At 40.8% G+C, this 25,453-nt stretch overlaps 4 protein-coding genes across 4 annotated transcripts in view; 2 read left to right on the top strand and 2 right to left on the bottom strand.

The window, feature by feature from the left end:
* The window catches only part of LOC125799332 (GTPase IMAP family member 4-like), a 42,887-nt gene extending 29,195 nt beyond the window's left edge, over positions 1 to 13,692 (bottom strand). Inside the window, exon 1 of the mRNA XM_049475858.1 lies at positions 13,314 to 13,692. Coding sequence (XP_049331815.1) covers positions 13,314 to 13,586 — 273 coding nt within the window. The 5' untranslated portion in view covers positions 13,587 to 13,692. The remainder of the gene's footprint in view (positions 1 to 13,313) is intronic.
* A 3,700-nt stretch (positions 13,693 to 17,392) lies between these two features.
* LOC111195548 (GTPase IMAP family member 4-like) lies at positions 17,393 to 18,180 on the bottom strand. Its single transcript, XM_049475694.1, has 2 exons — positions 17,550 to 18,180; positions 17,393 to 17,403 (listed from the first exon to the last, which is right to left on the bottom strand). Exons 1-2 carry the CDS (start codon positions 18,178 to 18,180, stop codon positions 17,393 to 17,395), a joined length of 642 nt encoding a protein of 213 aa, XP_049331651.1.
* A 1,757-nt stretch (positions 18,181 to 19,937) lies between these two features.
* On the top strand, positions 19,938 to 21,166 carry LOC111190916 (uncharacterized). Its single transcript, XM_022664627.2, has 2 exons — positions 19,938 to 20,977; positions 21,154 to 21,166. Exons 1-2 carry the CDS (start codon positions 20,199 to 20,201, stop codon positions 21,164 to 21,166), a joined length of 792 nt encoding a protein of 263 aa, XP_022520348.2. The 5' UTR covers positions 19,938 to 20,198.
* Positions 21,167 to 21,170: 4 nt separating this feature from the next.
* LOC111195549 (uncharacterized protein K02A2.6-like) lies at positions 21,171 to 24,236 on the top strand. Its single transcript, XM_022683417.2, has one exon. The coding sequence runs from the start codon at positions 21,318 to 21,320 to the stop codon at positions 24,234 to 24,236; it is 2,919 nt and encodes a 972-aa protein (XP_022539138.1). The 5' UTR covers positions 21,171 to 21,317.
* Positions 24,237 to 25,453: the final 1,217 nt, after the last annotated feature.

The following is a 25,453-nucleotide window of genomic DNA, read 5'->3' as shown; positions in this document are numbered from 1 at the left end:
CTGCTCCAGTACTTGCAGCCCCTGACTTTACAAAACCATTCAAGTTGGAGGTTGATGCTAGCCAGGTAGGTGCTGGTGCTGTCCTGTTACAGGAGGATGACCAGCATGTTGACCACCCTGTATCCTTCTTTTCAAGGAAGTTTGATAAACATCAGTTAAATTATTCCACCATTGAGAAGGAAGCACTCGCCTTACTTTTAGCCTTGAAATTTTTTGAGGTTTATGTTGGTTCTAGTCTTTTGCCAGTTGTGGTTTATACAGATCACAATCCCCTTGTGTTTTTATCAAGGATGTATAACCAAAACCAAAGGCTAATGAGATGGTTTTTGTTTTTGCAGGATTTTAACCTTGAGATGAGACACAAAAAGGGAGTGGAAAATGTAATGGCTGATGCTCTTTCTAGAGCTTAACTCTATTTTTTTTTTTTTTTTTTTTTTTAATGTGCAACAAATTTCTCATTTGTTTTTTTTGGGTGGGCGTGTTACGTGCAAATGCACGCAGGGCATGTTTGTGTGTGTGTGTGTGTGTGTGTGTGTGTGTGTCTCTACAGGTACAGCCTGGGGTGTGGTCCAGGTACTGAGGTTCCACAGTGGGTGGAGCTCCTTTTATTTAAGGTCTGCCACCAGAGGGAAGAGGAGGGCAGATGGGACAGACAGACAGACACCACAGAGGGAGAGCAGTGGCCATGCTGTTTGATGGGGGAGAAACCATGTGGCCCAAACATACTGCAATGCTGCAACATACAATCATGTATTTCTGAGAATCAGTTCTAAAATGGCTAATAGCCAGTAGTATTTTGTTTGCTTATTTGTTTCTTTTTAGGTGCTGGACAGGTAAGAAGGAGCGCGCTCATACATTTTCCATCACGCAGGCCTTCTTTTGTTAAACACCCTAGGTAAGGGGCGGGCACCACTCTCTGTATGTTTTATTTATTATATTAGGTTTAGTGTAGTTAGTTTTTGTTTTCATTGTTTCATTAGATAAGTTGTTATTCTTTTTGTTAAGTTAGCTTAGGGATTTGGTTTATTTTGTTAAGTTCTTTTCTTTGGTGCCGTCCTGAGTTCAGCCCTTTTTTTTTTGTTTTCATTTAAGTATCTTTTTGAGAACTTTGTATTTTTGTAAATATTGGACTTGGATTTTGTCACTGTATATATTGAGTTGTGACTTCAGTAAATGGTTAAATGGAAATTTCTCTGGTCTATTGTTTTCTCCCTCACAGTTTCACACACCCATACACTCATTAAACTTATCCACAATGTTACATACCCCTCTTATCCCTAGACAAACAAATGGGGTTGTAACACATCATATAAACAGGTGTTAGTTTGACTGTGTGAATATAGTGACAGCATTTACATGAGAAATCCAGTGTGAAATGGACTTGGGATGTAGCAAAACCACATGAAGGTATACTGTGTGAAAAAACAGTGTACTTAATAAACTACCTGTGAACTATCAAAGTTCAAAGCAGCATTTAAGGTGGAATTAGTGTGGTTTAAGGTGGAACATTGTGCATGCTCACAGTGGCTGTATGGAGCTTTGTGGTTGTGGAGCCTCTACAAACCTCTGAATATCCTGTGGATGTATGATTAATAGACTACGATGCTGGATGTAAACAATCCAACAAGAAGAATCCAATGATTTCACAGTTAAATCCATATGCAACATGCATAAAAGATGGCCTAGCTCTGGATATGATGTGTTAAATAATGATATAATTAGATTCTGATTACATATATAATTTTTTGCAGCAAATTCAAATTAGATAAAATGAAATGCCTTATAATATACTTTATAGACCAGCAATAACACAAACATCACACTGCACTGTTAACAGTTATTTAAGCAATAAAACACGAGAGGGAGTGTATTATTGCAAATAACATCACGGCTGTGATTTTATTCTTGATAACACACTCCCTCTCGTGTTTTATTGCTTTTATACAACAGGTTTTTTTTTTTTTTTTCAAAAGTAAATAAATGACCCTCAAAAAATGTATAATGAATATGCTTTAATTTGGATTGTTCCTTCCACCAAAAAGTAGTTCCACAACAAGTGAACTTTAACAGAACTGTAACTACAAAACTGTGTATGGTTTATAGTTAGCTTGAAATCCAAATTGGGGGTTAAGGGGGTTAGTAAATGTTAGGACCTTATAATAACTCTGAACCTCTCCTCTCCTGCTCCAGAAGGACTGTGGTTGGGTTAGTGTAGCTTTCTGTAGCTTAGCTTAGCTTAGCTTGGCTGGTTTCTGCTCAGGCTGTGAGACTGCGGCCGAAGTGACTGGGGGATTTTCTTTCTTTTTTTATTTCATATACAGCAGGCTGCAGGCGGGCGTGCCTTGGCTTGCCTGTGCTAAGCTAATACTGCTGCTGGTGCTGCTGGTGGAGGGGATGGTATAAAAAGGTCTTGTTTGTAAATGCCGTTACTTAACAACATGTCTGTGGAGTGATACAGATTTAGCGTGAGAAGGCCGTGCCTTTATCACAAATATCAACACAGTTAGAACATCAGATTGTGATGTTTATATCATCATATCATCAGTTTAGGGTTTAGTCTAGTATTATTTATCACATCAGCACCTGGTTCGATGCTGATGGATTTGAACACATCCACTGGGGACATAAAAGTCCAGTTTCCCTGCAAGTGTTCCAATGTGATTTCATAGTACAAATATTCGTTTTTTGTAGTAAATAATGTTTGAAATGAGTTTTAAATACATGATTAGATTAATAAAACACACATTGCATAAATATGGGCTACATTACAATGAAAGTAGTTTAAAACATGATTTATTCCAATTTTTTTCTTAGTTAAAGTCTCTCTGAGTTGTATATTAATGCTGCATATGAAACTGTTCTTCAGCCTCCCTTGTCTGCAGTAGCTAGTAAAAGAAAAGCCTCAGAAAAACTAGTCGATCAGGAAAGGCTCTGAAGTCTACATCAACCAGTGAGTTCACGGCCTCTCCCACCTCGGCTCAGGACCGCCCACAGACAGCAAGCCGGGCTGCAGTAGAAGAAGTTAGCTAAAGAGGAGGAACTTCTGTTTACACAGCAAGTTAGAGTTAGCTATCTTGTGTAAGTAACTATAGGTTTAAATCGGATCTCCGGTTGATTTCATGTTTTACAGAGTCCTTAAATAAATACTAGGGAAGCACAGTTTGACAACTCGACAGAACACCGCTCAAAGCAAGCGCTGTAGGTGTCAGATTTTATGATATAGAGCGGACTCTGGGGCTTCAACGTGGTGAAACTACCCAAGCACTGAATCATCAAGTCTGAGGTAAGAGTTTAGTAGCGTTAGTTTAGCTGAAAGAAACATTATCAATGTTGCAGGGAGAGGGGGGGAAATCCGCGGGGAGAGTGGCGCCGGGGCCAATGATGGAATGAGAACTTTAAGGTTTATGGCTTTAATAAAATACTGAAACCCTCCTGTTGTGCTCTCCTGCTGGGAGTTTATTATTTATAGTCCCTGCAGATTAACCAGCAGTACCACTGTAAGAGTTAAATACAGGAGAGAAAAAACACTCCTACATATATTACCTCAACTACCATCAATCATAAAGAAACAGTGATAGTTTACAGAGGTGCTGAATTAAAGACTTTATTTAACTTCAGTTTCTGGATTTGGTGTTACTCTGCTGTTTTCTGATATTTACAGAATCATTACAGTCAGAGCTTTACTCTGTTCTACACTCATTACCAGAGGTGGAAAAAGTACTGAAAGATTGTAATTAAGTAAAAGTACCTTTGCTTTGCTAAAATTCTACTCAAGTAAAAGTAAAAGTACCCATCTAAAAATCTACTCGAGTAAAAGTAAAAAGTACTCAATTTAAAATGTACTTTGAGTAAAAGTTACATAGTTACTTTTAATTATTTGATGTAAAAAAGTACAACAAATCATAAATTAATTCGATTAAAATGAACTAATATTCCACATAATAATTTGGATCTTTCAGGCAGTATTTGTTACACCAAAATAAAACATTTTCAAGAACAAGTGGTATAGGTTTCTATAATCCTTTTTTTTCCTTTACTATTAAAAAGTTATGGTCATATAGGTGACTATAAACTGTATTTTTATAGCTTTACAGTTCATTATTATTTTTTAACTTGCCATTGCTCTGCTTTAACTGCTATTTACATGTTTTTTTAACATTTAAGCAGATTGTTTTGGAAGTTTTGAAAGCTGACAGCTCTGTCCGGCGGGGCACATTTTGTATTGCATGAGGACGTTATTGCCTCGTTATTCCACGAGTGAGCATCCGTGCCAATTTATTTTTAATTCAGACAATTTTTTTCCCCCAGCATTTAATTTTTTACTCAGTAATTAGGAGTTTTCCAATGTAGCAAAGTAAATTACTTGTGTCAAAATGTACTTGAGTAAAAGTAAAATTACCTATTTTAAAAACTACTTTAAAAATTACAAATTATTCATAAAATCGACTCAATTACAGTAACTTGAGTAAATGTAATTAATTACTTTCCACCTCTGCTCATTACACACAGCACTTTATTCCAGAATCTTCCATCACTGTGAAATCAGAGCTGCTGCAGAGGAGGAGGAGGAGCCACTGAGGTCACATGATCTGTGAAAGTGAAAGTAACACTCAGCTCTTCTTCAGAAGAATGTCCTCTGTGTGTGTGATGATAATATGATGTATATATTAGTAGTTTATGTTCAGTAGAGATGCGCTGTGTCTCTTCTTATATTCCTGCTCTGATTTTAAATTAAGGAGAGATGGAAACCTGGCTGATCACAGAGCAGTGATGGGTTGAACTAAAGGTGTTACAGACAATCACAGAAAAGTGATGGGCTTAGCTAACAGAATTAAAGCCAATCACAGAGCAGTGTTGGGTTTGGCTTAAGGTGTTATAGCCAATCACAGTGCAGTTATTGATTTAGCAAAAGGTGTTATAGCCAATCACAGAGCAATTATTTTGTAATATACATAATGCCTGTAATATATTGTAATATAACATAAAATAGAGAAACAGTATTATTATTATCTTTACTTATTGTAATCAGTTTTGCAGACCAACCTCACAATTTGAATATTTAATATTTTATCTTATATAGACAGTCCAGGAATGAAGATACATAAATCGATTATTAATATTAATTAATTGTAATATAAGTTGTACTAAATTAAGCTGAATTGTAATTATTGAAATGTCAGTTCTTTCTTTAACAGCATCAGCACTAATGATCATTCATACAAAACTGTAAATTGTTGTTATTGTTGTGAACTGTAAACACTTTAATACACTCTACATTGTTTACACACTTTACTCCAGCAGGGGGTGCAGTACACACACACATACTGGTAGAGATGAAAGAGTGATTGGTGTTTAATTTTTACACACAAATTTTACACACATTTCTGTAGAGAAATGTTCTCCACTTCTTGGAGAATTTTCATAAAGAATGTTTATTCATTAAAGGAACATTTACTCAGCATCAGTTAATGGAGCTCAAACTGCAGCAATTCCAGTCTTCAGTCTGAGGTGATTTATAGACTAAACCAAACATAAGAAAAAGATTTAGACTTGATTTTCAAGAAGAAGATTTAGATTTACTAACCAGAATAATTGACTAAATACTTTCAATTAGCTTAATCTAACAGGATACAGTATGAGCGTTTTATTACTTCTTATATTAGTGTTTTGTCAAAAAACATTTCTCCAAAGGTATTTAAGTGCATGAACCACTGAATAGATGAACTTCTTTCAATGCTTGATAATGAAGGAGTGTTAATGAATGATGTACTACTGTGCACTTTACTAGGATATAATAAGAATAGTAATTGTGATACTGGTTATAACAGTGTTATAGAGTGAAACACATGGTAATTTAGACCTCTGCATAATTTTGTACTGCAGAACAAACAAGCATTAATAAACACAATTACAAAAGTAAGAGTAAATGAGTTTATTAGAAGCCACATTTGGGTACAGTCACTGTTAGTTAAATAAACAATCATAAACTTGATTATGATCAGTAGATATAAGAATAATACAGAATATTAACACAGCCTGACATTCAGACCGTAAGCTAACAGTTTTACTTGCTACATGCTTTATCACATTTTAAATGAAGCTGCAGATTTCCTCAGGGTTTATATTTCACAGCTCATAATAAAATAATTTCCATTAATACATTTAATTAAATATATAATGAAAGATTTGTTTATTCATAATTTGTGCTGGTATTGTCTTTTACCTGCAGAAATACAGAATTCAGCTTTACTGTTTACTGTTACTGATTGTGTGATTAAATCTTCTGTAAAAACCTAATCAGCAAACTTAACCCACAACAAACCTGAAAACAATTAAATCAAAATTTCATTCTGCTAATTATATATTCACTATTATATATTCATAGTGTAATTTATTCTCATTATATGACAAAAATGGACATAAACTTTATCTTCAAATGTTTCTTTCAGCTACTACTTGACACAGATGCAAATACACACACACTGCTTGTCTGCAAGTATTGTTCATTAATTCGATTTTTTTTTACACACAAACATGAATCTATCATGTCTAAAGCTAAAGATTGGTCTATAGAGGTCTAAAGAGCCCCCAGTATTGATCTGTGGTAAAGTGTAACTGTGTTTTCTGGAATGATGGTGCTCCACCCAATACTTTTAGATTACTTTGTTGGTGGACTTGTTGAGTCTCCAAATTATCCCAAGATGTACATTTAGTAGAAAATCTTTCTGTGGCAGTAGAGACAGTTACTCCATCAAAATCAGAATTAACTCTTTAAATACACTAAAGAAATTTAAATGAGCAGGTATCCCAATTCAAATATCTAAGCTATAAGTTGTCGTGTAAAGTAACTGACATTATTGTTGTTCTGATTAGCATGAGTATTTTAAGATGAGAAATTTCATGAGACAAATGTAGAGGCTGCATTTAATAAGCAGCTTCACAAAGTACACGTTACAGAGATATCATACTTTTGTAAAATCTTTTAGTCCAGAAACCATTTCTGTTACACTTTCTTAAAGCATTTCAGTCTGCTGCTACTGATTTTCCGATTTTTGCACCTATTAATGCACCTAATGGTCCAAATATAGACCCTATTTTTGCCCCTTTAAGTTCTCCTTTAATTCTCTTTGTTTCTTTTTCCAGTTTAGCGCAAAAATCCTTTTCTGCCTGCTGCCTTGCCTTCTCCTCCGCCTGCTTCCGTATGTTTTCTTTCTCTCTCTTGTAATTTTCTTCCTGATTTTGCCGATCTTTCTCCATCTGTTTTTTATGTGTGATGGGCAGTGCTGCACCGCGGGCTGCCAGCAGGGGGACTGGTAGAAATGGTAGAGTGGGATCCCAAATCTCCAACTCCCAGAATCCCCGGCGGTGATTAGTGTCAACCAGCTGCACATGTGCACTACCCTATTTAAACCTCAGTCTAACCAGACCTCACTGTTGCACCTTCACAGAGGGGTGACCGGTACTAGAGGGTATAAGAAAAGAAAAGAAAAGAAAAGAGAATAAAATAAAAGGTGATCTCAAAAAAGGAAAGTGATCACAGCAAGCCACACAGAAATAAAATAAAATAAAATAAAAGAAAATATCTTGAAAGAGAGCATAAAGAGAGGACTGAGCGGTGCTCAGCCAGTTCTAAGTTTGGTTGTGTTTTAGTTTGGTTTATTTGAAGTTTAAAGCTGTCTTTTGTTGGTACAAGCCATTTTGTGGCATTTCCTTTGTTCTGTTTCCCGCCTTTTTTCCCACACCTCTTGTTGGGGATTTTTTCCCACTCATTCTCCAGTCTCCTTGGAGAAACATTCACCTAAGCACAACACATTTCAAATTATTATCCCAATCCATAAGTAGAACTAAATAATACAAAATAGAACTATATCCTTATAAGTATATAAATATATATAAATATATATCCTTTTATATATTCATATCTGCTCTGCACTTGGATCCCACACCTACCCCAACCGTAACAGAAAGGTGCAACCATCAATGGATCCAGCAGAAGCAGGCACGCTGAAGGAAATCCTTCAGCTTCAGGGAGCAGCCATAGGCCGCCATGAGGACATGTTGCAGCAAATGATGCAGCAGCTGTCCCTACTAGTAAACAGCCGCACTGAGGCAGCTACAGAGGTGGCTGCTCCACAGCCCCCTCCTCCTGAAACCCCTGCACCAGGGGTAGCACCTCCAGCTCAGGGGGACACACTGATTGCTACTCCTGAGCGCTTTGGGGGGGAACCAGAGAGGTGTAGAGGGTTCCTGCTCCAATGTTCGTTGTTTTTTGAGCAACAGCCCTCACGGTTCCCTTCAGAGCGCTCAAAGGTGGCCTTCATAATCTCCCTTCTTACCGGGAAGGCTCTGGCCTGGGCTACGGCATTGTGGGAGCAAGGATCTTTAGACTGCACAAGCAGTCAGGCCTTCACTACAGCTCTGCGCCAAACCTTCTACCAGCCTCCTGGTGGCAGGGAAGCTGGCCCCCGCCTTCTGGAGCTTTTCCAAGGTGCACGCTCTGTAGCAGACTACGTTATAGAATTTCGTACTTTAGCTGCTGAGAGCGGTTGGGATGAAGGGGCCTTAAAATCTATATTTCAGCATGGTCTTAACGGGAGGATTAGGGATGAGCTAGCCACACGAGACCAGCCCTCTGACCTGGCCGGGTTGTATGAAATGTGTATTCGCCTCGACACCCGTATGCGTCAGAGAGCCAGAGAGCGGGCTTATGGTGCGCGGGCTCAGGTGCATAACCTGCCGGACCTTGCTTCCCCTGTTCCTTCAACACCTACACGGGAGATGCCTGAGCCCATGCAGCTTGGGGGCACTCATCTGCCTAGTGCTTCATCTAGCCACTCCCTTTCTGGGATGGCGCAACAGGCTTCTCCCCGCAAATCGGGAAACGCAAGGGTCTATCCTGGAAGGGGGAGCCGGGACTAGACCAAGACGCATCCCCCGCGTCCGGTTTGACCCTCATGGCAACGCTTAGTTGGTCCTCCCAGCGACTTACCCGAGTTGAGGCCTTTGTGGACTCTGGGGCTGCGGGTAGTTTTATAGATTCCAAGCTTGCCATGACACTTAGACTTCCCCTTGAACCCTTGGACCACCCTTTGCCTGTCCTTGCTATCGATGGGCGGGCTGTTGGTTCAGGGTATGTCACGCATCGCACCCAACCACTTACCCTCCGTGTTGGTGACCACGTTGAACAGATAGAACTCTATCTGACACAGGCCCCACGCTTGCGGTTAGTCTTGGGTTACCCCTGGCTACAACAACACAATCCTCGGATTGACTGGTCTACAAGATCAGTGTTTGCATGGGGAACTCGATGCCAGGGGACCTGCTTAAGGCCTCCTGACCTGGCCCCCACTTCACCTGTGACATGCCCTGAGCCTACTAGCTCTGACCTCTCACGGGTTCCGAAGGAATACTGGGACCTCCGGGAGGTTTTCAACAAGGATAAGTCCCAAGTGTTACCCCCACACAGACCATATGACTGTGCAATCAACCTTCTCCCTGATACCACACCACCCAGGGGAAGGTTGTTTGCACTATCACCTCCTGAGCGTAGCGCTATGGAGAAATATGTTCAGGAGGCCCTTGATTCAGGATTCATTCAGCCCTCTTCTTCCCCGGCTGGAGCAGGGTTTTTCTTTGTGGGGAAGAAGGATGGTGGCCTCCGACCATGCATTGATTACCGGGGCCTCAATGCCATCACTGTTAAAGACCGTTATCCCCTGCCTCTCATGCAAACAGCTTTTGAGGCACTACAGCAAGCATCCATTTTTACTAAGCTGGACTTACGTAGTGCCTATAACCTGATCCGCATACGGCAGGGGGATGAATGGAAGACTGCTTTCATCACCCCTTCAGGGCACTACCAGTACCGGGTTATGCCCTTTGGGTTGATGAATGCCCCAGCAGTCTTCCAACGGTTCATTAATGATGTGCTAAGGGAGGCCCTGGACCGGTATGCATATGTTTACCTCGACGACATCCTCATTTACAGCCGGTCTCAGGAAGAGCATATCGGTCATGTCAGACGGGTTCTTCAATTACTCCAAGAGAACAGGCTTTTTGTGAAACTGGAGAAGTCTGAGTTTCATACTGAGACTGTCTCATTCCTAGGATTTGTTGTCTCCAAAGGCACCCTCCGAATGGATCCAGCGAAAATAAAAGCTGTAAGGGACTGGCCTCGGCCTGCCTCCCTCCGGCAGGTACAATCCTTCCTGGGGTTCGCCAACTTCTTTCGCCGGTTTGTGCGCAACTTTAGCACTGTGGCAGCACCCCTCACTGCCCTTACGCGAAAGACCCCAGGACCTTTTCGCTGGACCACAGAGGCACAAAAATCCTTTGAAGACATCAAAGCACGGCTAACATCACCGCCAGTTCTTCAGTTGCCTGACCCTGAAGAACCATTTGTTGTCGAGGTAGACGCCTCCGATGCAGGAGTCGGAGCTGTGCTCTCCCAGCGCCAGGGGCCTAAAAAGAAGCTGCATCCCTGTGCTTTCTTCTCGAGGAAGTTGTCCCCGGCTGAACGGAATTACAGCATTGGGGACAGGGAGCTCCTGGCTGTAAAGCTTGCACTGGAAGAGTGGAGACACTGGCTAGAGGGGGCTAAACACCCATTTATTGTCTGGACTGACCACAAGAACATGGCCTATATACAGCAGGCAAGGAGGCTTAACCCTCGTCAGGCACGATGGGCCTTGTTTTTTGGCCGCTTCCATTTTTTGCTGTCGTATAGGCCAGGTTCAAAAAACACTAAGCCAGACGCCCTCTCTAGGCAGTGGTCACATTCCAGCCATGATCCCTCTTCCAAACCTATCCTGCCAGCCGCACAGATTCTGGCTCCTCTCCGCTGGGGCATTGAAGATGCAATAAGAGGGGCACTGAACCGAGATCCTGATCCTGGAGGTGGGCCCACCAACCGGCAATACGTGCCTGCCAGTGTCCGCCAGCAGGTCCTACAGTGGGGACACTCCTCTCCTTTCTCTGGGCATCCTGGGGTCACCCGAACCAAGGAGTTCCTCTGTCGGCGATTTTGGTGGCCTGGAATGGAGAGGGATGTCCGTGTCTTTGTTGCGGCCTGCCAGGTCTGTGCAAAGAACAAGACACCCAGGTCTCGACCACCAGGTCTGCTCCATCCCCTACCAATTCCAGCCCGTCCTTGGTCCCATATTTCGCTGGACTTTGTGACGGGTCTGCCCCCCTCCAGGGGGCATACAGCTATCCTGGTAATAGTTGATCGGTTCTCCAAGGCATGCAAGTTTGTGGCCTTGCCGAAACTTCCCTCTGCCAAGGAGACAGCTGACTTGCTATTACAGCACGTCGTCAGGGTCCATGGGATGCCCAGTGACCTAGTGTCGGACCGAGGACCCCAATTTACAAGCAGATTCTGGGGGGCCTTTTGTCGGAGAATGGGGGCCACAGTGAGCTTAGCGTCCGGATTCCACCCAGAATCCAACGGTCAGACAGAACGGGTGAATCAGGACTTGGGTCAGATGTTGCGCTGCCTGACTTCCAGTAACTCCTCTACCTGGTCCGACCAGCTTCTGTGGGCAGAATACGCCCACAATTCCCTGTGGCACTCCTCACTGGGCATGTCACCCTTCGAGTGTCAGTTCGGCTATCCTCCACCATTGTTTACGGAACAGGAGAGGGAAGTAGGGGTCCCCGCTGCTGACCAGTATGTTCGGCGCTGTCGTCGAGCCTGGCAGAAAGCACGGGCATCTCTCCAGGCAGTGACGGAAGCCCGAAAGCGGACTGCTGACAGAAAGCGTCGTGGTACCCCTGCATTCCGCATTGGACAGCGGGTCTGGCTCTCGACCCGGGACCTTCCACTCCGCGGACAGTCCCGTAAGCTGGCACCCCGGTTCATCGGTCCCTTCAAGGTGGCACGGCGCATAAATCCTGTGACTTACCGCCTGCAGTTGCCCTCTAACATGAAAGTCCATCCCACCTTTCATGTATCAAGGCTCCGGCCGTTCCTTTGTGGTGCTCCAGACCCAAGTGCCCGGCCGCCTGCCCCACGCCTTATAGACGGAGCTCCGGCATACACTGTCCATCGCATCTTGGACTGCCGTTATGTTAGGGGCAATACTCAGTATTTAGTTGACTGGGAGGGCTATGGCCCCGAAGAACGTTCATGGGTCCCAGCACGCCACATCCTGGATCCCGAACTTATTCGGGAGTTTCGACGTGACCGCGCTGCGGGCTTGGGGACGTCGGGTGCCGCCCCTAGGGGGGGGGGTTCTGTGATGGGCAGTGCTGCACCGCGGGCTGCCAGCAGGGGGACTGGTAGAAATGGTAGAGTGGGATCCCAAATCTCCAACTCCCAGAATCCCCGGCGGTGATTAGTGTCAACCAGCTGCACATGTGCACTACCCTATTTAAACCTCAGTCTAACCAGACCTCACTGTTGCACCTTCACAGAGGGGTGACCGGTACTAGAGGGTATAAGAAAAGAAAAGAAAAGAAAAGAGAATAAAATAAAAGGTGATCTCAAAAAAGGAAAGTGATCACAGCAAGCCACACAGAAATAAAATAAAATAAAATAAAAGAAAATATCTTGAAAGAGAGCATAAAGAGAGGACTGAGCGGTGCTCAGCCAGTTCTAAGTTTGGTTGTGTTTTAGTTTGGTTTATTTGAAGTTTAAAGCTGTCTTTTGTTGGTACAAGCCATTTTGTGGCATTTCCTTTGTTCTGTTTCCCGCCTTTTTTCCCACACCTCTTGTTGGGGATTTTTTCCCACTCATTCTCCAGTCTCCTTGGAGAAACATTCACCTAAGCACAACACATTTCAAATTATTATCCCAATCCATAAGTAGAACTAAATAATACAAAATAGAACTATATCCTTATAAGTATATAAATATATATAAATATATATCCTTTTATATATTCATATCTGCTCTGCACTTGGATCCCACACCTACCCCAACCGTAACATTATGAGTCTGCTCTTTTGCTTCCATCTCCTTTTTGAAAGTCTTTCTCTGTTCTTTCAGTTTTTCATCCAGCTCTTTCTTTCGTTCCTCATTCGTCTCCTTCTTTATTTGAGCTTCTTTTTTCTGAAACTCTTCCTCCTTTTTTTTTTTCTCTTTTTTCAGACTTTGCCGTTCCTTTTTCAATGTCTTCAATGTTCTCCAGCTCAGCTTCATGTTTGGCTCTCAGTTCTTCTTTCTCTCTCTCTCTCTCCTCCTTTTTCTCATTCAAGATTCTCTGCTGTTCTTCTTGTAGAGCTTTCTCTGTTTTCTGGAACATCTCATTAGTGTAGCAGCTCCCTCCATTCACTGACACCATGCAGTCGATCTTTTCCAGTAGATCAGTGACCTGGGTTTGGTCTTCAGGATTTCTGTTGTTGAACACGTGGTATCTGTTTCCACACTGGTTAATGATGTTTTGTAAGCTGTGATCAGAATCTTTAATATAATCATCAATGCTTGTTCCCCGCAGATCATCTCCTCTGGTGAAGAGCACCATGGTGTATCTTCTGGATTCTTCACCAAACAGTTCTTGGATTATCTTCACTGCTTTTTTCTCTTCTGGTGTGAAGCGTCCCACTGTCAGCACCAGCAGAAAGACGTGTGGACCTGGTGCAGCCATGGGGATACACTTAACAATTTCCTTTATGATTTCTTCATTAGAAATACTCGTATCAAACAGTCCTGGAGTGTCGATCACAGTGACCCGTCTCTGTCTGACAGCTGATTCTTTCTGACAGACGCTGCTAACTGACTTAGAGGAAAGTAACTCTTTAAAAACCTCTTTCTGCAGGATGGTGTTTCCTGTAGCACTCTTCCCCACTCCAGTCTTCCCCAGAAGAACAATTCTTAGATCTTCTGTATCTGAGAAAGATTCTACAAAGATTCATGATGAAAAAAAAGAAAAAAACAACAATAAAACAAATTATTATTAAAAAGTTAAGATATTTATTTCCAATATAGTTTCAGAATATATATGTATTAGCTGAGAATGGAGTGTAGTTGCATTTATTTGATTTTAGATTGGATCATTATTATTTATTATCATGATAATTATTGTACTTTTATGCAACACTTTAGAACCAGCTTTGAAAAGTTCACCAGATCCAACATTATTCCCAAACCCAGGTGTAATACTTGCTATCAGGTCATCCAGGCAACCCCAAAAGAAGCCCCCAAGCACTAACTTTAAACCACAGCAGTGCAATATGCAAATCTACAGTGACAGTAAGAGAGAGATAACCCCTCATAATTGTGTGTATAATACAAGCAACTAAAGCAACAAAGCAACCAGATTAGTTCATTTCACAAAATGGAGAGACTGAAAATAGTAATAGTATTTATTGCTGAGATTTTGTTGTTCTTTTTTTAAATAAACCTGTTCATAATCTCACATATTAGTAGTTATTGAATTTATTATAGTATTGTACAGTTTACAACAATTTATACTAATAGTAGTTGTTATTAGTGTTATTTTTAACCTGAACAAGTATTATATTCCTACACTGTAAAAAAAATATTAATTGGCTCAACTTAACTCATCATTTTGCTTTTTTGTAAATGCATACAATTTTAAGTTTATACAACTTAACTGATTCAAAGCTAGATGATAACTTGAATCAGTTAAGTTTATTCAACTTAACCGAGTTTTGTTCACACAATAAAAAATTACTTAACTTTTTTTCAAGTTTTGTGGGCTTAAATAATTTAGTTTATTTAGTATATATATACACACACAAGTATTCTCAACATATTTAGTATAATATTATTATTATTTAACTGCCAATACTGACAGTATAATACTGGAGTATAAGAGTAAACTCCATAAAGAACTAACTCTGTAGCTCAAAATCAGCATACTGTGATCACTAGAAACACAGAACAAAGTTAATGTGCTCTTACAGCCCACAAACACTGAGACCTGCCAATCAACACATATATTATAATTACTGCACGCCCAGGATAAGGGAGCTTTGGGCAACAGACAACACAAAGATGGTAAGTAAGGGAGAGGCCACACCCAATATGCAAATATATGGTGCCAGGAGCATTATGGGAAAGCTGTATGAACCAACACTGTAGAAAGAGCATTGACACGTGTAGTGAATAAAAGTTGGTTGAAATCACATTTTTTTCATTGGCTCAACAAACATTTTTATGTTTTCAGGTTGAAGTTCTCTGAACTCATTTTATTGAGTTGTACTGGCCGGTAAGTTCACTCAACTTAATAATATTAGTTCTCCTGACTAAAACACAGAATTACTTTTTAGAGAGTATAACTGTAGGATAATTTTATTACAATTTAATTAAATTTATTAAAAACATTTTAATTTTAATATTATTAAAAGTAGTAGATGAAGTCATTATTATCTTTAATGTTGGTAGTTTTAATTGTTATTTTTAACATTAACAATATCAAACACATCAAAATGTAACAGTTAATGTTTCTCTTTACGCAGGTCTACTGAATCCTCCTCTGCACCAGCAATTTTCTGCACCCACTCAAGGCTATAAAAGCTGGGTGGCCCATGCACCTACCTAGGGACATAGATAAGTATCAATTTCCAGGTCATAATTAGTCTTTAGGTTTCTTATGGAAACTGATTTTAGTTAAGTGTTTTTAAAAGGCTGGTGATTCAACGTCTTTGAACCTCTGTTTGCAGGTTAAACACTCAGAAATTCATATCAGCAGATGGAGTGGGTCTGAACTGACAATTATATACACATTAGCTCAGGGTTTCAAGTAATTTATGTCTACACAATTACGCTTTTTATTATCAACATTGTGTCAACATTAAAGAAAAGTTTTTTTTTCAACGAAGCGCATACAGTGGCTTGCAAAAGTAAACTTTTCAATCTTCTGCCACATTTCAGGCTTCAAACATAAAGATATGAATTTGTAATTTTTTGTGAAGAATCAAAAAGTGGGACCCAATCGTGAAGTGGAACAAAATGTATTGGATATTTAAAAAAAAAATAGAAATAAAAAACTGAAAAGTGCAATATTATTCGGCTCCTTTGAGTTAATACTTTGTAGCGCCACCTTTTGCTGTGATTACAGCAGCAAGTCACTTGGGGTTTGTCTCTATCAGTTTTGCACATCAAGAGACTTTAGTTTTTTGCCCGTTATTTCTTACAAAACAGCTGGAGCTCAGTGAGTTTGGGTGGAGAGCGTTGGTTTGTGAACAGCAGTTTCAGCTCTTTCCACAGATTCTCGATTGGATTAGAGTTCTGGAGTTTAACTTGGTCACATCTGGATCAGTTTATTTGTGAACCATCCAATTGCAGATTTTGCTTTATTGTCTTGTTGGAAAATAAATCTCTGTCTCAGTCTCAGGTCTTTTGCAGATTCCAACAGGTTCCAGAATGGTCCTGTATTTGGCTCCAACCATCTTCCCATTAATTTTAATCATCTTCCCTGTCCCTGCTGAAGAAAAGCAGGCCCAAACAATGATGCTGCACCACCATGTTTAACAGTGGGGATGGTGTGTTCAGGGTGATGAGCTGTGTTGCTTTTACGCCAAACATAACGTTTTGCATTGTGGCCAAAAAGTTCGATTTTGGTTTGATCTGACCAGAGCACCTTCTTCCACATGTTTGGTGTGTCTCCCAGATGGCTTTTTATGGATATCTTTGAGAAATTGCTTTCTTCTTTCCATTCTTCCATAAAGGCCAGATTTGTGCAGTGTACGACTGATTGTTGTTCTATGGACAGAGTCTCTTACCTCAGCTGTAGATCCCTGCAGTTCATCCAGAGTGATCAAGGGCCTCTTGGCTGCATCTCTGATCAGTTTTCTCCTTGTTTTAGCTGAAAGTTTAGAGGGACGACTGGGTCTTGGTAGATTTGCAGTGGTCTGATACTCCTTCTATTTCAATATGATCGCTTGCACAGTGCACAAATTATTTTTCTATCCAAATCCGGCTTTAAACTTCACAACAGTATCTCGGACCTGTCTGGTGTGTTCCTTGGTCTTCATGATGCTCTCTGGGCTTTAAACAGAACTCTGAGACTATCACAGAGCAGGTGCATTTATACGGAGGCTTGATTACACACAGGTGGATTCTATTTATCATCATCAGTCATTTAGGTCAACATTGGATCATTCAGTGATCCTCACTGAACTTCTGGAGTGAGTTTGCTGCACTGAAAGTAAAGGGCCCGAATAATATTGCACGCCCCACTTTACAGTTTTTTATTTCTAAAAAAAGTTTTAATTATCAAATAAATTTCATTCCACTTCATGATTGTGTCCCACTTGTTGTTGATTCTTCACAAAAAAAAAAAAAATACAATTTCAAATCTTTATGTTTGAAGCCTAAAATGTGGCAAAAGTTTGCAAAGTTCAAGAGATAGTATATACAAAAATGGATAAATGGATAAATCACTCGAATAATTTTAATCATTTTTAATTTTATTTATATACTTGTTCACGTGTTCCCTGGCAGATGTCGCCTAGATATGAGAATTAACTCAAAAACGACAACAACTGTTTGTTCAACTACATGTGACATAGCTGTTGTGTCATTGTGTTTCACTGTGTCTTTTTCTGTTTATGAATTCAGAGTAACATTAACCTATACTTACCTTGAGTCTGGTGTTTATTTTCTTCTTTGAGATTATTGATTGTTTTCTTCAGTTCTTCAATCTCAGATTTGTATTTCAGCTGTGTTTCCCCCTTAGCTTCTGCATACATGTTAGATGTGTAGCAGCTTCCACTGTTTTTCTCAACCACGTGTTCAACTTTCTGCAGAAACACTGACTTGTCTATGTTGGTTTCCAAAACACAAACATGTTCTTTACCAGATTCAGCTACATCCCTAATAACATCATCCAACACTGCATCCTTCAGATTCTCTGTACTGATGAAGGCTATGGTGTAGCTGTTCAATTTCAATCCAAATATTCTCTGGATCTTCTCCAGTTCTTCTTTATCTTCATCAGTGAGACGTCCCTCAGGAATGATGAAGAGAAAAGCATGAACTCCAGGATCACAGAGAGAGACACAGTGGAGAGTCTCCTGCATCACTTCCTCCTCTGAGAGCTGAGAGCTGTAGAGAGCTGGAAGCTCCACCAGGGAGATCAGACGTCCACATACTTCTGCCTCCCTCCTCACACACACTGAACTGGATTCTGCACTGAACTCTCTCTCACCCAGTATCAGATCTGATATGGAGGACTTCACTGATCCATCACTCCCGCACACAACCAGGTTCATCTTCTGAGACCCTGAAAGAGGTAAAACTGTGGATCAGGCTGAGAGGCAGAGAAAATTTCATTCTGTGAAATGTGACTACATCGACTTAATCAACGTATTTATTAATTTATTTATTTACCTATGCAAATATTTATGCGTGTATTTATTTATTTATTTATTTATTTATTCATTAATTTATATGTGCATGTATGTATATATTTATTTATTTATTTCAACATGTATTCATTAATTTATTTATGTATATATTTGTTTATTTCTACATTTATATGTGCATTTATTAATTTATACTTGTAATTTTTGGTCCTCCATAGTACAGCTCAAACACACACACAAAAACCTATACAGTATGTGTGTATGTACAGTACTGTGAAAATGTTTTAGGCCGATGCAAATTTCTTAAAACCAATTATCTCAATATTAAGAGAGTTAATTAATTAAGAGGCAAAGGTACCACGTATTAAAACAGATGCAAATAAAAATAAATACGGTAAAAAGTAACAACACAGGTGCCAAACCTTTGTTTGGGCGAACCTATTAAACCAATGTTTTTATAGTACAGAGTAGGGCTGTGAATCTTTGGGAATCCCACAATTCGATTCAGAATTTATTCTTGGGGTCACGATTTGATTTTTTTCTGATTCTTTCAAATCTGTTGGATTTCTTTTTCTTCATCCTCCATACTTTAGCGGCACAACAACAAACACTGTAACACGACACTACATGCCCCTCTGTAGCCTAATAGGGAGAGGCAGTAAGAGCACTGTCGTGCAGAGCTTTTTAACTGTACCGCGGAGCTCAGCTAGTTAAAGAAACAGTCCGGGGTCTCCGTTCTCGTATTTGATCTTCATAATGCATGCATAATGTTGTTACCCCTGTCTTAACTTTTTTGGAACATGTTACAGGCATCAAATTCAAAATGAGTGAATATTTGCAACATTAAATTTCTTGTCTTTGTAGTGTATTCAATTTAATGAGTTAAAAAAGGATTTGCAAATTGTATTCTGTTTCTGTTTTCTTCTTTTCCCTTTTTTTATATGTAAAATTTATGAATTAAACATAAATTTAATATAATCTTTGTTTTATGTCTTTCTTTGAGCTTCCAGACAAACAGTTTTTCTCTCATTAACACTAATTGAGTAAACAGAATACTCTATTTAAACCAATGGTGAGTTCCTTATTAGTGTTTCCTATAATAATATATAATAATCATATTGATGTTCTGATGTACGAAGTGGTTATTCACATAAATTTTATGTACAAATAGCTTGTAGTAGTAGGAATAACATTGTAGGTTCCTGAACCTCCTAGTTCTTAGAAAACAAATTCACCAACAGTAAAAGACAAAGTACCTTCAGTTACAAGCAGTTTGCTTACTCTATTCAGCCTATGTTGGGCACTGCACCAAGTTTGGTGGCAGGATCTCAGGCAGCTTCAAGGAGTCAGAAACCAGAGTAGGCCCAGTCCTGGTCCTACGTTCAAAAAGACACTGGGCCGAGTCCGGTAACCGAATCTCAGCCAGCTTCAAGAACAGTCAGAAACTGAATAAGGCCCAGACCTGGTCCTACGTTCAAAAAGACACTGGGCCAAGTTCAATGGCCGGATCTCAGCCAGCTTTGAGAAGTCAGAAACCGAATAAGGCCCAGACCTGGTCCTATGTTCAAAAAGACACTGGGCCAGCACTCGGTGACTGTAGTAATGTGAATGTGTAAATGGTAATGTATTTGAGAACCAGTAGGGGGCTCTAGAGGAGAGCTACTGTGAGTGTCTTAGAAGAAGAAAAGCCAGTTGAAGCTGATAGTTGCCCAGAGAACAATGTTGTTGTGAGTTCATGCACTTGGTTAATTAAAGACAACCTAAAGGTATGTTTGGTCTGTCTTTTTTGTACTTTTGATATCACGGATATCACATCTGGCGACGAGGAAACTGGTGTGTTGAGCAGTGGACAATAATTCAGCTCTTTGGACCTTTTTTTTTGGAAGAGGACTCTGCAAGGTTTTTTTTTGCAAGACATCCGGAGCATGGCAGCTATGGTAGGAACTCTCACTCCTTTTGAAAATGGAAATCAGTCCTGGGAGGAGTATTGTGAAGTGTTATCACATTTCTTCGAGGCAAATGAGATTACAGATGCTGCTAAGAAACGTGCAATTCTTCTTAGCTCGGTGGGAAGTCAAGCCTACGGCCTCATGAGAAACTTGTTAAGTCCTACCAAACCAGGGGAGAAAACCTATGATGAGCTGGTGGAACTGCTGAAAGAGCATTACAACCCCAAGCCAAGTGAGATAGTACAGCGTTTCAAGTTCAATTCAAGGAATAGGAAACCAAAAGAGAGTGTTTCTGAATATGTGGCTGTACTTCGTGAACTGGCTCAACACTGCAATTATGGAGATAAGCTGACAGAAATGTTGAGGGACAGACTTGTTTGCGGTATTGAAGATGATCGCATGCAACGTAGATTGTTAGCGGAGGCTGAGCTAACATATGACAAAGCCCTGAAGCTTGCTCAAGCAATAGAGACTGCTTCTAAAGATATTCAGGATCTTCAAGGACAGAGTAAGTCTCACAGTGTCGTGGCAGACAAGCGGGAGATGGTGTGCAAGTTCTTTGCAGGACCAAAAGCGCGAGATGGAAATCGCTCACGTACTGTTTGCTACCGATGTGGAGGTGAACACATGGCGACAGAGTGCCGGTTTGCAAAGGAAAAATGCCACAAATGTAAAAAAGTGGGACACATAAAAAAAATGTGCAGAGCAAAGTTACCTGTCGATCACTCCAGGCCTGCAGGGGGAGGGAAGAAAAGGTATGAGAAAAGGGAAAACAAGCAGTCAGCCAATCACATCAGTGAAAATTCCAACTCAGAGAATGAAGCAGAAGAGATATTCACAATGCACAATTTGAAAGAGACAAACATTCCTAAAGTAGAGCCAATCAAGCTTCAGCTCAAAGTTAATGACTTGAATGTCAACTTTGAAGTAGACACTGGGTGTAGCGTTACAATTTTAACGCAGGCAGAGTATGCAAAACTAGAAAGCAAGGAAAACATTTCGGAACTAGGGAAGTGTTCTTTGAATCTCAAAACATACACAGGAGAAAGAGTAGAAACCTTAGGCGTAGCAAAGGTCAGTGTAGTGTACAAGGACATGGTCAAACAGCTACCTGTAGTAGTAGTGGCAGGTAAGGGTCCAAATTTATTAGGGCGTGGGTGGATCAGAGAACTGGCTGTAGACTGGTGTTCTTTAAACCAACTTACTGAGACTACACAGACAGTGCAGGATGTACTGGCAGAGCATGACATGGTGTTCAAGGAAGGATTGGGGACATGGAAGGGTCCTCCCGCAAAAATCCATGTTGACAAAGAAGCTGTTCCAAGGTTTTTCAAACCAAGACCCGTTCCCTATGCAATGAAGCAGAAAGTAGAGGCAGAGATAGATAGGCTAGTAGAGGAAAACATTCTAGAACCTGTGAAATTCTCAGAATGGGCAGCGCCTATTGTTCCAGTTTTAAAACCGGACAAGTCAGTGAGAATTTGTGGTGATTACAAATTAACGGTCAACCGAGTATCCAAGTTAGAGCAGTATCCGATTCCAAGAGTTGAGGATCTCTTTGAGAAGTTGGCAGGTGGTGAGAAGTTTACCAAGTTAGACCTAAGTCATGCCTATCAACAAGTGACTCTAGATGAAGAATCCAAACCCTATGTCACTATTAGTACGCACAAGGGTCTGTTTGCAGTGAATCGACTTCCTTTTGGAGTGTCCTCCAGTCCTGCAATTTTCCAACGAATCATGGAGGGATTACTGCAGGGAATCCCCAATGTAGCAGTGTATCTTGATGACATTCTACTGACGGGCAAGAATGACCAGGAACACCTCAAAACCCTAAGTGAAGTTCTAACAAGGTTAGAAGAAGCAGGCTTGCGGCTAAAACGGAGCAAATGCTCGTTCATGGGCAAAGAAGCAGAGTTCCTTGGACATAAAGTGGATTCTACAGGACTGCACCCACTGCAGAATAAGGTCAGGGCCATTCAGGAAGCACCTTCACCAACAAATGTGACAGAGCTCAAGGCGTATCTTGGATTGTTAAACTATTACAACAGATTTCTACCAAATCTGTCAACTTTGTTAGCTCCTCTACATCAGCTACTGAGAAAAGACACCAACTGGCACTGGGGAAAAGAGCAAGAAGCTGCTTTTGAGAAGTCTAAAAAGCTCATGCAGTCATCAGACGTGTTAGTGCATTATGACAGTCAGAAGGATCTCATTCTCTCATGTGATGCATCACCCTACGGGGTTGGGGCTGTGTTGTCACATCGAATGTCCAATGGGGAAGAAAGGCCCATTAGTTTCATGTCGCGAACACTAACACCAGCGGAGCGAAATTATTCGCAATTGGACAAGGAAGGACTTGCTGTGATGTTTGGAGTGCAGCAATTTCACAAGTACTTGTATGGTAGAAAGTTTACCATTTGCACTGATCACAAGCCCCTTCTGTCCCTTTTCAATGAAATGAAAGCTGTTCCTCAGATGGTATCGCCAAGAGTACAACGGTGGTCAGTAGCACTGCGAGCTTATGAGTATGTCATTATCTACAAGCCAGGCAAAGATCATGGCAATGCTGACGCTCTGAGCAGATTGCCACTTCCATGTTCAGAAGTGGTAAAGGAACAGGAAGACAGAGTTCTAATGATGGAGGAAATAGCACTGGTGTCTGATAGTGATGTGCGCAAGTGGACAACCAAAGATACTGTTTTGTCCAGGGTCAGAGAATACATAATGAGAGGCTGGCCAGAGCAGGTGATGGATCCTCAGTTTATGCCGTTGGCTGTTAGAAAAGATGAACTGAGTGTCCAAGATGGTTGCATCTTGTGGGGTGCACGTGTGGTGGTGCCAAATAGGGGACGCCAAGATCTCCTGAACCAATTACATCAATGCCATCCTGGAGTTACCCGAATGAAGGCCCTAGCCAGAAGTTATTTCTGGTGGCCAAAGCTTGACCAGGATATTGAAGCTACAGTGAAAAGATGTTCAAAGTGTCAGGAAATGCAAAAATGTCCAGCTGTAGCCCCACTTCACCCCTGGGAGTGGCCGGACAAACCATGGAGACGATTGCACATCGACTATGCAGGACCGTTTATGGGACAAATGTTTCTCATAGTCATTGATGCTCATTCCAAATGGTTAGATGTCTATCCTGTACATTCAGCTACCTCTTCTGTTACCATTGAGTGTCTGCGCAAAAGTTTTAGCATCCAAGGGCTACCAGAAATGATAGTTTCAGATAATGGTGCTTGCTTTATGAGTGCAGAGTTTAAAGAATTCATGATAAAGAACGGAATTACACACGTGACTTCTGCTCCCTTCCATGCCTCCTCAAATGGTCTTGCGGAAAGAGCAGTTCAGACGTTCAAGACCATGATGAAAAAAGCTGGAGAAGGCAGCATCTCTACAAAAGTGGCTCGAGTGTTGTTCAGTTACAGGATTACACCGCAGTCTACGACAGGGAAGTCACCTGCAGAGATGTTACAAGGTAGACAACTTAGGTCAACCTTAGACCTGGTGCATCCAGACTTAAAGAGGAGGGTGATTGAGAAACAGGATAAACAGAAGAAGAGTCACGACAAGCAATGCCAGGGTCGAGAATTTGAACAAGGAGTTGTGGTAATGACAAGGAATTTCAGTCATGGTCCTAAATGGATTCGAGGACTCATTGAAGAAGTGACGGGTCCAGTATCCTACAAGGTCAGACTGGGTGATGGCAAAATTGTACGAAGACATGTGGATCAGATTTTGGCTGGAGCTGAGAACAGTCAGATCTCAGAGAGGAATATGTCAGACAGACTTTCAAATCCACTGTCGTTAGAAACAGACATAGCTGAAACTGTCACAATCTCAGAAAAGGAACAGACAAAGGACTTTGTCAAGGACTCTGAGATTCCACATCCGCAGGGACCATCCGTGAGTGCCAGTGTCAGTACTCACGATTCTCAGAGTGCTGAAACAACATTGCGTCGCTCTCAAAGGACTGTAAGGAAGCCTACTCACTTACAGGACTATGAACAATAAAAAAAAAAAAAAAAAAAAAGAAAAAGAAAGAGAGAGAGAACTGAAAACAAAAGAAACAAGAGAGGACACAATTGTTATGTTCATGTTATTGTTAATGCTAAAAGCTTGTTGTTTCTAAGTTTACTGATTTAGGTGAAAAAAAAAATGCCTACCTACTTTGTACTGAATGCAAATGGAAAAAGAAAGATTAGTTCTTGTGAAACAGTATCATAAACGTTTTCTTTGTGTGTTGTTTATTTTTTCATTAAGTGAACTCTTTAAGAGGAGGGAAATATGTAGTAATGTGAATGTGTAAATGGTAATGTATTTGAGAACCAGTAGGGGGCTCTAGAGGAGAGCTACTGTGAGTGTCTTAGAAGAAGAAAAGCCAGTTGAAGCTGATAGTTGCCCAGAGAACAATGTTGTTGTGAGTTCATGCACTTGGTTAATTAAAGACAACCTAAAGGTATGTTTGGTCTGTCTTTTTTGTACTTTTGATATCACGGATATCACAGTGACTATCTGGGAGATTACAAATTATAAGTAACTGTAATTCGTTACAGTTACTGCTTCAGTAAGTGGTAATCAGATTACAGTTACTCTGCTAAAATAAAAGGGTAACATTGCGGTACTTTCCTATTTTTGCTCTTCCAACACTGACAAAACGCAAATAACATTTTGCGGTGAAATCGCTCTGATATGACAGGGAACTGTCTGCCCCTCCTCCCGTCTCGCTGCACACACACACAGGGAGGAGGGGCAGACAGCGGCTCCGCGCACACAACGAGACGAAATTAACTGATATTTTGGTCAACGAATAAAAACGAGACGAAAATGTTTGGCAGGGACGAAATCCAACCAGACTGATTTAGTTCTGTGAAAGGTAGGGACCAGGCAGAGCCATAGAGAGAGAGAGTTGCGTCAACTCCGTTCACTCCAATGGACCAGTTTTTTTACAGCAATGGCGGACCGTGGAGCCTGTCAATAGTTCCCGGAAGTTAGCAGCAAATACTATCAGCACAGTGGAGCTGGAGCAGGATACACCATGTGTGGTCCACTTTTACAGGTTAGTACGCTTAAATAATCTGATTGTGTTTTATCAGGACATCAGAATCAAATTAACATGTGCACTGAAGCATTTTAGTGAATTAACCCCCTCTTAAAAAGCAGATTTAGGGGAGTAAATCTATGCCAGGACAACGCGAATACAGTTACTGGCATTTAACATTAATGACTGA

This window comes from Astyanax mexicanus, chromosome 3 (genome assembly GCF_023375975.1).
Source record: "Astyanax mexicanus isolate ESR-SI-001 chromosome 3, AstMex3_surface, whole genome shotgun sequence".
Classification (NCBI taxonomy): domain Eukaryota; kingdom Metazoa; phylum Chordata; class Actinopteri; order Characiformes; family Acestrorhamphidae; genus Astyanax; species Astyanax mexicanus.
This window is presented reverse-complemented; position numbering and strand designations above follow the sequence as displayed.